The sequence below is a fragment of the Mus caroli genome, unplaced genomic scaffold (genome assembly GCF_978045245.1).
Source record: "Mus caroli unplaced genomic scaffold, Mus_caroli_1 scaffold_2, whole genome shotgun sequence".
NCBI lineage: Eukaryota > Metazoa > Chordata > Mammalia > Rodentia > Muridae > Mus > Mus caroli.
This window is the reverse complement of record NW_028227257.1, coordinates 107,029,497-107,042,298: the sequence shown is the minus strand read 5'-3', so window position 1 is coordinate 107,042,298 and position 12,802 is coordinate 107,029,497. Positions and strand designations below refer to the sequence as shown.

The window sequence follows — 12,802 nt, the reverse complement described above, 5'->3', positions numbered from 1 at the left end:
TCACCACTGCACTGTGTGTCTGCATGTTTGTAGCATGCCATTTGATGGATGTTAAATTGCCCCTCTGAGAGATGACAGTGACAGGACTGAATGACTTCTAAGAGGGGAGGACACATGGCCTAGTTTGCTGGGGTAGCCTCAGTGGCTACCTGCTGTGCCATGGAAGCTTACCATCACTTTCCACCCTGAAGTATCCCACTGCAGATGTGAGTTTTAGGGCTGCCCGATCTAGAAGGTTCTTTTCAGCTCTTAATTTCTGTGAGTTCAGATTGGACATAATTGACTGGTAACATGAGAGTGAGGACTAAACGTGTCTACAGGACCTGGATTGCCTAGAGACAAACCTTAGGGCATGGCTGTCAAGTTTCTAGATAGTTTTGATTAAGGTGGGAAGATCTACCCTACCATCCCAAGGTCTGGGCTTTCCAGACTGAATAGGAAGGAGAAAGCAAGCTGAGAACCAGTATTGGTTCTCTCTGCTTCCAGACTGCAGATACAATGTGACCAGCCTGCAGTGCTTCCTGTGCCACAACGGACCAACCACATCCTCCAACCGCGGGTCTAGAGCCTGCAGTGATGACGGAGGACGACGATGGAGTTGGTTCCCTGCTGGTGCTTGCTTCCTATAAAAGCCAATCCTTTACGAGCTGATTGTCTTCCAATAAATTTGGGGTCGCTGCATTCGTGCTTGCCTCCTGCTGCACACAGCTTCCTTGCTCTGGAAAGTCAGCCGAGTGCTTCACCCTGTCTAACACATGTTGATGCTGTTAGACAATTCCTCACTCTGTACACACACAGCACAGGGTTAGAGAAATGACTTTGAACAAAGAGATGAGGCCAGGTCTATGTGCTCATCTGCTGTGCTTTGCGGAGGCGTGTGCATGCAAGGCACACGTGCACCACAGATGACTGAGGAAGCTCTAAGCATTCCTGAGCTCCCAGAGGCTCTCCCAGATCTGTGTCTCCCTCTTCCATTGCTTCCAGGATCCATTTTACTAAGATGCAGTCTCAGTTAAAGACAAGCATCTTAGTAGGGATCCTGAGGTGTGGTGAATAACGAATATTTATGTCCTTAAAAGGGTTTCGTTGTTGTTGTTTTTTACTTTGTCTTTACTACCACAGTATAAAACATGAGGCAGACATTAACTTTTTTGTTTATATGTACACAGACAAGAAAGCCACAAGTCGACACTGTATCGTTCTGCTTTTTATTTATTGTCTGGATAATTTACAAACATGCAGGTGTCTATGGTAGATTCTACCCTACCATTTAACTACCCTGATGACACAGATGTCTGTGTCTGTTTACACAGTGCAGTGGTATGAAAAAATTCCTCTACAGCTCCTGCCTATAAACAGGGAAAGTTAAATTTCATACCAAAAGTTTGAGGAGACTTCAATAACCACCCTGTTTCTGGTACTAAAATAACAAAATCGATATTACAAGTTAAAATATAAAGGCCTAACAGTTTTTACAAATATGCAACAAATCCACTACTTAGACATAACAAGTCAATTCTTTTCAGATCACCAGTAAGGCACCATTGGGTTAAATATTTCTCAGCTTTCAGTAAATAAAATGCATAGTGAAATAGACACAGAACACTGAATTTTAATACTGCAATATATTTCCATATAAAATGAGTTGCAAATGTTAAAATACTGCATTGCCTCTTAAATACACATAACTGGAAATATTATGGAAAAACATACATGTAAGGTTTGATTTCAGGGAAGAAAATAGTCTTTTTTTTTTTTTTTTTTAAATGATCTACCATAGGTTAAGCTAAACCCAGAACTTCTCAAGAGTTTTAAATGCAATTGGGTCACTGACTTCCAAAGATAGGATGTAGGTGTATTAATGAAACATTCTTTGCAAAATGCATCCTAAACCTTCTTTATTATGAATGGCAACTTTGAGCTGTGACCCCACTCCTGACTTAGAAATGACCTGAAAAACTGGGATTTATTTACCAGAACGTGTCCAATTTTCACTATCCCTTAAAAACCTGAGACCCACAATTTTTGAGTCCAACCTTTCTCTTCCATACACAGCACAAGGAAGGACCAATTCTACTTTCAGTAAAGTAGGTCATTGAGCATCTATCAAAAGGATGTTTATCCTAGTGAATATCAGATCAAAGAATTCGAAATACATTTAAAAATGTTAGGAATAAAAAAATTGTCAAGCTTGTTAAACCTTTTATTTCTTTGTTCTCATGGAAGACCGACAAATGGCGGAGGAGAAGGGAGGAAAGCTACTCTTTAAAGAACTAGGTCTGGGCTTTGGCAAGGAAAGTTATAAAAATACAATATATTCAAATCAATCACTTTATAATTTATTAGACTTTTCATCTATTAGAACTCCTAAGTTATGCCTTTATATAAATGAAACAATCATTCTATAAATAGGAATGTCTTTCCATTTTTCTTTGGATTGTTTTTTTTTTATTAGTTTCTCTCAGCAACATGTGACAGCAACATGTGAGCAATACGCTGGACCCAAAATACAAAGTTCAGGTAGATACACATATGTGGCCATGTGCTTTAATAGACAATGGTAACATTAAACATGACAATATAAAACATCAAAATGGAAATCTTTTTCCAACTCTACAGCTAGGTTTGAAAGTCCCAGTAAAATGTTGTAAACAAAGTCATATATATATATAAAAGGCAAGCCTGGCCCTTTTTGTGGTCTGTCCTTTAGTGGAACTTACTTGCACAGATCCAAGACAATGATTCTCCCAAGAAATTCAACACCAATGCTTTCTAGGTTCCACTGGTAAGCTCCTTAATCTACTTGACCCCAGTCGGTTGTGTAGAGCTCTGCCCATCATCAACGCTATCCTCTTCTCCCATAGTTCTGATACATTCTCTGACTTTCTTCTCCTATCTTGCCCTACTAGCCTTTCCTGACCTGAGGAAGGAGTTTTCTCTGGGGTGGAGGACTGAAGAGCCACAGAAGATGCGCAAGGCCAGTGACCAGCGAGTGCACAAGCCAGCTGGTTCTGAGCCAGGGAGTGCCCACACAGTTTTGTTTTCTTGCAGTGGAGTTTGCAATCCACGGGACTGTAAACTCTACTAGATACATTTCTCACTAAGATACTTTGAAGAAACACCTGGACATACATATTAAGGACAAAGGCAGAATAAGGGTCAAAAATCTAAGGTCTCACTGCCTGCCAAACATTGTATCAAGTTCTCACTGCCTGCCAAACATTGTATCGAGTTCTGACTCTGTCTTGGGACATCTCCTGAATTGCTAAAACTCAATTTGCCTTTTTAGGCACAAGCTTTCTGTCCTAACTCCTGTCTTCCAGACCGTCTGACAGTGTGGTGCTGAGGCCCGTGTGGACACTTGAAATCTGGCAGTGTGCTTGTTCCAAGTACAGAATGGTAACTCGAGTGTGAGGACTTAGTACCAAAAATGTAAATAGCTCATTAATAATACAAGTCGAAGTGATATTTCAGATGCACAGTGCTGAGTAAAATGCAATTCTTTTCATCTGTTTCCTTCTACCTTTATAAAACATAGCTGCTGGTCATTTTCAGACGGGGGAATGGGGCTCACATTATGTTTCTGTTAAGACAGCTCTGTCCTGGAGCCTTCCTCAGACAGCCAAAGATCGGACATTCTGTAACCACAGGGCTTGCTCAGCAACTCGCTTGGGCGGACTGTGGTTCATGGAAACAGGCCAGAGGCCATGTGAGCAAGAAAGGCATAGAGAAAACCAGCTCTCAGGGAATTTAACAACTACAGTCTGTAGCAAAAAAGCAGTGAATGTCTGACCTTGTGTGGCTGAAAGCTGGGATACAATTCTTCTTTGCCTACTTAAAACAAAAGCTTATCGATCCCAGCGGCCATCCCTGGCAGGCTGCAGCTGATACAAGCAATAGCTCAGGAATATATACAACATAAACAGCTAGGCGCTTCTTTCCCCAATCCCCACCCCCCCACACAGGGATCCCCTCCTCAGCTTCCGTTCCTCCATCCTACTCTCTCTGAGGGTGGGGGCAAATCAAGAGGAGGGGTGAGCAGTTTTCAAACAGCAACAACAGAAGCAGCTTTGGAGCTTGGGTAGAAAGGAGCAGGCAGAGATCACCTCGGGATGGGAGGAAGGGGTGGGGCGCCCCTTTCTCTTCTGTTGGATCCACCTTGATGAAGAAAGCAGATAAAATATAATTTTGGTTAGATGCTTGTACTGGCTGGTTTTGTGTGTCAATTTGACACAGGCTGGAGTTACCACAGAGAAAGAGTTTCAGTTGAGGAAATGCCTCCATGAGATCCAGCTGTGGGGCATTTTCTCAATTAGTGATCAAGTCGGGAGAGCCCCTTGTGGGTGGTGCCATCTCTGGGCTGGTAGTCTTGGGTTCTATAAGAAAACAAGCTGAGCAAGCCAGGGGAAGCAAGCCAGTAAGGAACATCCCTCCATGGCCTCTGCATCAGCTCCTGCTTCCTGACCCGCTTGAGTTCCAGTCCTGACTTCCTTTGGTGATGAACAGCAGTATGGAAATGTAATCTGAATAAACCCTTTCCTCCCCAATTTGCTTCTTGGTCATGATGTTTGTGTTTCTAAGCAGCCTTGACTTCAGCTGGTATTCAGCTGCTCAAAGACTGGGCACCCACTGACCAACGGTTACTCAAGAGCTGTGTGCTGAGAGGGACTCAGCAGGCCCAGAGCTTCTCTGAGGTACTGTGCTACGGGTGCTATCTGACTTGAGGGATTAATTTCGAGGCTTAGGTCTCTTCGAGTCTGAGTCTTGTTGGAGCCTGATGCCCATCAGTAGCTCTTTCCATATTCCATGTTAATTTTCTCTCAGTCCTGTGCATACTTTGGTGTGAAATTCCATGCCATTCTTTTTCTTAGTCCTGTGCATATTTTGCTGTGAAATTCCAATGTTTCTATTCTACCTTTTGGTTCACATTTCTTCTCCAGCAGGGAGAAGATGATGGAGGCAGCATGCACGTTAGCAAGCAAGGGGAGACAATCCAAATGTGCAATGCTGGCAAGTTTTTGTATGGAGACTTAATGGACTCCCGTGGAATAAAAACCATGTGATAAAACAGGGGCGTGTTTACTAAGCAATGCTATGTAAAAACCTACCACCAGATATGGTCTACTGTCGTTACCACTGTGTAAAAAGTCAGAATTAGATGGAAAACAAGAGGAAGAGGATCTGGTGGAATGAAAATGTCTGTTCTGTGAGAATATACACACACACACACACACACACACACACACACACACGTATGTATATATGAACCTACACTGAATATATATGTATAAATGTTGAATACATATACAAATCTGTGGTCATAATGCATTTAAAAGATCAAGGCAGTATTTTGTTTTAATTTATATGACATTTTGCCAGTCTCAAACTAGTAGGAATAGAAGATGGACTGACCTTTCATCTCCTAGGAAGGTCAAAATGAAGCAGATGACCCAAAGAAGCAAAATAATATAATACTGGCCCACCAGATGTATTCTGAGATGGCAATGTCACCTTCAGAGAGCTACTGCTCATTCTGGGTGTGCCTGAGAGGCTACCAGAGTGCACACAGCTCTCAATGGAGCTTCCTGTTCAACCCCAGGCAAGTGGGCTGGCGTCCCCATACCCTGCCTCTGGAACCCAGGCTCTCACCGGGTGAGCCTGCACAGCGCTCAGCTCAGACAGCGACACTTACTTCGGCTTTCGTTTCTGGCCACTTTGCTGGGATACGTCTTGGTTGTTGGTACGTATGGCTCGGGAGGCGGCAAGTCAGAAATCGGATGGAAGTAGAATCTGCTTTCCCACTCATCTGTGGGAGAAACAAACAGAACCTCAGCACAGGGAATCTGCTGGGAGGATGTGGAGGAGAGACAGACAGACAGACAGACAGAGGGAAAGACAGTGGTGCACAGAAACCAGTTCCAGTTTTGTGGCTGGAAGTGCACAGAGAAGCCACAGGGAGATCCATGTGCCCGGCTGCCTCAGTGACCTCGATCCTCAGGTCTCGCTGGGGGCTAAGATACAGGGCACTTTAACTCCACCATTTATTTTTTTCATTTTATTTTAATTTTATGTGTATGGGTATTTGGGCTGCATGGATGCCTGTCCATCAAAAGGTTTTGGAAATCAAACTCAGGTCCTCTGGAAGAACAGGTAGGTGAGTCTAACTGGGACCTTTCTTGTTTTTTGTTTTGTTTTGTTTTGCTGTTTTTTTTTTTTTTTTTTTTTTTTTTTTTTTTTTTTTTGTTGTTGTTGTTGTTTTTCAAGACAGGGTTTCTCTGTGTAGCCCTGGCTGCCCTGGAACTCACTGTGTAGACCAGGCTGGCCTCGAACTCAGAAACCCGCCTTTCTGATAACATGACAGATGGAAGCAACTGGGCCTTACTGACAGATGTTCAGAAATGTAGATCATAAGATGGTTAATTTGCAGACACCAAAAAAAATTACAAAATCTCTGATGAATTCAGTTAACCACCCTGAAACTCAAACAAGGAACTAACTAGGAAAAAGAAAAAAATGAGCTGCCCTTTTGGAAAGTGGGAGGAAGAGGCAATCTTGCTAGGGCATCATGGCGAGCCCTAAAATGGAGTGTTCCGTGCAGGGTGGATAACAATGATGGAACGAGAGACATCACTTGAAATAAACGAATGTCACTTGCCTTCACACGATGAGTCTTGGAAGCCATTGCGAACTGATGTGGAGGGTGGGGGTGGGGGCGGCACCCCAGCACCAGGCCTGTCAGGAGGAAGAGGAGGCCTAGGCCCACTTCTGGGACTGTCCATTCCACTCCTGGATGGCAACTGAGGGGTGGCAGGCAAGGCCCGAGCTGTGCTTCCATTTCTGTTTATTGGAGGTGGTGGTGGGAGGGGGCCTGGAGCAAAAGACAAGACATCTGGTGAAGCATTGGTCATCATCACTGTGCAAGGTGGAGCTCCTGCTGAATATACACACCCTTGAGCTAGGGAAAAGGAGAAAAGGTGGACACGGATAGAAACCTGAAGGGGACATCCGCCCTGTGGATGTGTAAAGTCAGTGCATGCTGTCTGGCTTCAAGTAACCACTGAGGCTGGGGACTAAACAGTGAAATTAGAAACAGATAACTATATTGATAACCATGTCATTGAAAAAGCATTTTACCCTGTTAAAGACTTACTGAACTAATTATTGCGATACCACAAAAGAATTGTTTAAAAGGAGTGAGATGCTTATAAAGTTAGTTTAGGCCCTTAGAAAAATTAAGATTTCTAGATTTAAAAAAATTTAAAGCCAGGCAGTGGTGGTGCATGCCTTTAATTCCAGCACTTGGGAGGCAGAGGCAGGCAGATTTCTGAGTTTGAGGCCAGCCTGGTCTACAGAGTTCCAGAACAGCCAGGGCTACACAGAGAAACCCTGTCTCAAAACCAATATATATTATTGGTAAATTATTTGTGCGTATATGTGTGCACACACTATGTCACACTATGTCACACATACGGAGTTCAGAGAGCAGCTTTGGAAAGTTTACTTTTGTCTTCCACCTTCACCTGGATTCCAGGGGTCAAACTCAGGTCGTCAGGCGTGGGCCACAAATATCCTTACTGGCTGAGCCCATTGCCTTGCTGGCTCTAGTACTAAGTTTTTACATGTACAGTATTTTCCTCTGTGTGTGTGTGTGGTTGTATGTATGTGTGAGTGTTGCATGTGTTGTGTAGTGCATGTGTGGTTGTGTGTTGTGTGTGTAGTATGTGTGTGTGCTGTGTGTGTAGTGTGTGTGTGTGTAGTATGTGTGTGTGTGGTTGTGTTTATGTGTGTGTGTTGTGTGTGTGTGTGGTTGTATGTATGTGTGAGTGTTGCATGTGTTGTGTAGTGCGTGTGTGGTTGTGTGTGTTGTGTGTGTAGTGTGTGTGTGTGTCTGTATGTCTGTGGGGTGTGTGTGTTGTGTGTGTGTGTGTAGTGTGGTGGGTGTGTGGTATGTGTGTGTGTGTGTGTGTGTGGTGGGTGGGTAGAGAGGCACAGGAAATGAGAAACCGCTGATCTTATTCTCCCATTACAGACAGTAGGTGGTGGGTCCGGCTCCCAGGTATGCTCTTGGCAGTGGAGCGTGGGTCCCTGTCTACCAAGAATAAGGTAGTTGTCACCTTTGTCACAACAGTGCCAGGAGCAATAACTGAAAAGGCGAACTAAAAGTATTACATATAATCCAGCACTCCTAGGGCAGAGAGAGGTGGATCTCTATGAATTTAAGGCTAGCCTGGTCTACAAATCGTGTTCCAGGCTAGCCAGGGCTACATAGTGAGGGCCTGTCTCAAAATTACTTAGATATAAAATAAAGATATACATATATATATATATATATATATACATATATGTGTGTGTGTGTGTGTGTGTGTGTGTGTGTGTATTACCAACACATTTGAATAATGTTACATCTAAATAAGATGTAACATGTGAGGTGCGTTTCCTCCTGAGCCTGGGGCTCCCGCCACTCTCTGAGCTGAGCTACAGGCTTTTGTCCGGGTATTTGTTTCCACTGCTAGAAGTGCTCCTGACCTCTCTCTGAACATGCCACCTCTCCGGCTCGCCTGCACTGTGGGCAGAGATGTAGACTCAGCCTGGCGTAGGGAGAGGAAGAGAGTTAATTCTGGTTGTGATGTAACTGTTTTGTCTTTGGCATTATGGGCACTCTCATGGGGACTTTCTTCCAACCAAGACAACCCAGCTTCCCATTAGGGAGCAGGGCCGGGTGGAAGATGAAAGTCTGCTCGCCTCTTAGACACAAACTATCTGGCCCCTTTCTTGAGATGTCACGGCTCCACCGTGACATTAGACCATCGGTATGGGGCAGCATACCTGGCTTTACTCGGTTTTGTTTGAGACATTTGGGAGAGCAAGAGCAGGGTTTTAGGGAGGTGACATCCCCGGTCTTGCCATACCTGATCTGCCTGGTGGATCCCTTACAGGAGGAGGGGGCCTCTCGCTGGGTGGGGGAGGGAGAGGCCCCGAGCGTCCAGGTGAAGGCAATGGAGGTGCAGAGGACGTGAGGGACACGTTCCGCTGTGGCAGCCTGGGGATCTCATCGTTGGAAGCTGGAGGCAGAGGAGGGGGCCCTGGCCGGCTGGGCGGTGGCGGAGGAGGTGGTGCCTGCGAACCCAACCCAGGCCGCGGGGTGGAAGGCACTGGAGGTTTGCTGGTCTGTGAGGGGGGAGGGGGCACCGCTTCTCTGTGCATGGAGGGCCTGTTGCCCACGGGAGGAGGTGGTGGAGGGGGCTTGTCATCCAAGGCTCGGCTTGGGGTGGGGGGCAAAGGGGGCCTAGGAAACGGAGAGGAGGAGCCTGAGGGGTTCTGGCGCACAGAGCCTGCTCCAAAAGCAGCACCTCGGTTTCCGGGAAAGGGGGGCCTGGGGGCTCCCAGCCCTGCTGGGGATCCCCGGTTGTGCAGACTCGACGGAACAGGTCTTGGCGTATTTGGTACCGGAGGGGGAAGGCTATCTGGTTTTGAACCCACGTCAGGCCTCGAAGGAGGCATTCTGTTCCTGGGTGGCTCTGGGGGCCCACTCCTGTGGCCTGGGGAGGGTGCGGGAAACCTCCCCGGGCCACTCGGGGGTGAAAAGGGCTTGGCAGATGTGGCTCTTCCTCCCGGTGGCAAAATCGGTGGTCGGCTTCCTCCAGAATCTAAAGAACAAGAAAACGGATACCGGATTGAAAAGTGAGGAGCGCGCCCCCCCCCCCCAATCCAGAGGGCAAGGGTGCGTGCTGGCCCTTTCCCACTGAGCACTGATTACCAGTAACTAGTAGCTTTATAAACTTAAATTGTTTGATATGTTGGTGTGCGTCTTCTGGAGGCGGAGATATATCAGGCACTGGTTTTACAGCCAGAGTTTCAAAAGCATGCAATACTTCATCACCTGCTATAGTTCTGGAAATGTCTCTGTGACTAGAAGACAGAACAAGGCAGCATGGAGAGCCTGGATAGACTTCTGCTAATGGCTGTCATGGATCTCCCTGAGCCCACTGCTCAGATTTGGGGGAGGGGGGGGGAGATTTCAGTCAGACATTTTAGGTGTGTGAATGGAGTTACTCCAAAGAAAGTCTCTCTGTGTGTGAGGGTTTATCTAGTCCCTTTGAGGGAAAAAAAAAAAAAAAAGTTCAATAAATGTGGGTGGGGTGGAGTGGGAAGGATTTAGTGAAGAATTATGACTACATTAAAAATAATTAGGAAGGAAAACTTTGTATGAGTAAGAACTTCATTGCAAAGTAGGCAAGCTGCTTCTCAGGACTAGGCCCACCCTCAGTATTGGGAAGATGTAAGAATTCTGTAACACTTGCTGAAACAAGTGCAGTGGAATTTGGTCTCACTAAACTATGGTTTAAGGAGGAACGAAGTGGGGGAGAGAGGAGGGGGCTCTCAACAGCCTCTCCCCAAATTGGAAACCCAAGTTAATTTTTTTTAACATTCATTTATTTTTATTTTATGATTATGGGTGTTTTGCCTTCATGCACCAGATGTTTTACAGTGCCCTTGCAGGCCAGAAGAGGGTGTTGGATCCTCTGGGGTTAGAGTTACAGAGAGCTGTCAGTTGCTATGTGGGTGCTGGGACTCAAGGCCAGGTCCTCTGAGAGAACAGCCGCTGCTCTCAACCCCTGAGCTGCCTCTCCAGTCCCACAGGGTCATTCTTGAAAAAAGGTTACCATTGAAACATCTTCCACTTTAACCAGGAATTAAGTAACACACAAATATTTACCGCACACCCATTTTCCTAGATGTTAGAAACAGCTGGATGAGCAAAATAAAAAAAAAAGTTCTCTTTCTTGTCTTTTCTGTTCTTATGGGAAACAAATGATATGCAAGTGAAGAAGCATTTTCTAATAGTTATTAGCACAGAAAGGAAGCTGAGTGATCAAGAGTGCTCAGAGAGGCCAGGCCTGGTGGGGGAGCTGCAGACAGTGCCCCTGAGGAGAGGTTGTGAGTGGAGGCCTAACAAGTAGCCAGCATTGGGAAGATGAGGCAGTGCACACTTCAGGTAGAGAGAGTAGGTGGTATAATCCTGCCCACTGGCTTACTCTATGACTTCCAAGTTCACATAGAAGCTGAAGTTACCATCCACCTTAAAACAGCACAGGCCCCGAGCACTGACTTCAAAGCCTTCTTCATTTTCCTTTTGTTTAATTTTTCCATCTTTGTTAAAAGCACCGAGTGCATGCATCTGTCAGCTGCTTAGCATCCTTTTGTGTGTTTCAGGGGAATAATTTTATATTTGAACACAAGACTGGCAAGTTAGGACCTACAGCCAGCCAGCCACCTGAGGACCAGTGACTTCCCCTTTGGACGAGAGTGAGACTTTCATCCCAATACGGGAGATTACCTTCAAGCTGAGCATAACAGGCCTACTGGAAACCTACGTGAACTCTGTGTTTAGGCATGGATGCCATCCTCAGGAAAGCTCATCATGGTCGCGCAATAGCCGAGACTGAAAATACAACCTTCAAGGATCTCAGATAAGGGCTGCTCTATCTCTACTCAGAACACTGGCTTCTAATACCAAATGTCTGCCATGCAAAACACCTGTTGCTCTTTTAGTGAGGTCTGGAGCTGTGTCTTCTAGGACATGTTCCACAGTGTACTTGAAAATGCCTTCTGCGTGTTGCTATATATGGGTTGTCTGACAAAGAAAGCTGCACCCCTAGGTTACTGAGTAGAGTCTGGGGTGGGGGAGGCAGGTCCGATCCCTTCCTTCCTCTTTTCCACTCCCCATCCTTCCAGATCCAGTTCACCCTTTAGAAAAGCACTGGAGGATGGGTTACCACGAGGATACTGTCCAAATATTACATAGCTCTGCAGGACTGCCTGGTCCTCACTGATAAGAAGCCCCACCTGATCCCTCATAAAACAGGGTGACATCTTCAACAGTGTAACTGTTTTAAAGGGCAGAGCCCTTGTTTAGAACATCAGAGAAAGAGTTCTACTTACCATTATCCCTGTTGGCAGTGGACCTCAGCTTTGGCATTCCAGCCTGGAATAGTCCTCCCAATCCTGGAGGACCACCCCCTCCAAAATTTCCACCGCTGCCTCCTCCTCCTCCACCACCACCTCCACCGCCTCCACCATAGCCACCACCACCACTGGCACCGGCTCCCTTTGGTTCTGCAGATGGAAGGGAAGACCCTTGAGAACATGCAGGAGTATTTACCAGTCCTAACTCCAGGAAGCTGTAGCACAGGAATGAAACAGGATGGGCTGACCCTGGGCACTTAAAATAAAGGGACAAAAAATTTCCTCTTACATTTTATACTTATTATTGGCACCAAGAAATTTCATTTGATTTAGCCACTTTGCTGTATATTTTCAGTTAAAAATTACAAAAAGAGGATGACCTTTCATTTTCTAATAGGCACACAGTTTCAAATAATAAATGTTCCCCCTTTCTAAGAACTGTGCCCCTTCTTTCTGTTTTATATAAATAATTACTTTGATGGCTGAACCTCCTTAACAATGTGGATTATCAATGTTGCTATGGTAACAGTGTTCTGATTTTAATGAGACCGCTTCTGTTCTGAAGCTAAATATTAACTATTAGGTTACCATAGTTTTTTTTTTTTTTTAATATTTACTGTAGAGGAAGATTCTTCTATTTTAGGCTTAAATATAATATGGAACCTTATCAAATACCTACTTAGCATTTACTTAGCTGATTATATAATTTTTATTGTTTGATATTTAGTATAGATTTTAAGTATAGTATTAAAAATGGGATTATTTTTGGTCTTGGTCAGTTACTCTTACTACCTTTTTTGCTTAGGGTTTTCTTATCATTAATGCTATATGTCAT

At 45.1% G+C, this 12,802-nt stretch overlaps 1 protein-coding gene across 2 annotated transcripts in view; it reads right to left on the bottom strand.

The window, feature by feature from the left end:
• Positions 1–1,196: 1,196 nt before the first annotated feature.
• Positions 1,197–12,802, bottom strand: part of Wipf1 (WAS/WASL interacting protein family member 1) — a 100,268-nt gene continuing 88,662 nt past the window's right edge. For both annotated transcript variants that reach the window (XM_021156502.3, XM_029473825.2), the window contains exons 4-8: positions 11,944–12,117; positions 8,910–9,647; positions 6,656–6,868; positions 5,693–5,806; positions 1,197–4,158 (exon numbers count right to left, since the gene is read on the bottom strand). In XM_021156502.3, the coding sequence (XP_021012161.1) occupies positions 4,103–4,158; positions 5,693–5,806; positions 6,656–6,868; positions 8,910–9,647; positions 11,944–12,117 (1,295 nt within the window). In that variant the 3' untranslated portion in view covers positions 1,197–4,102. The remainder of the gene's footprint in view (positions 4,159–5,692; positions 5,807–6,655; positions 6,869–8,909; positions 9,648–11,943; positions 12,118–12,802) is intronic.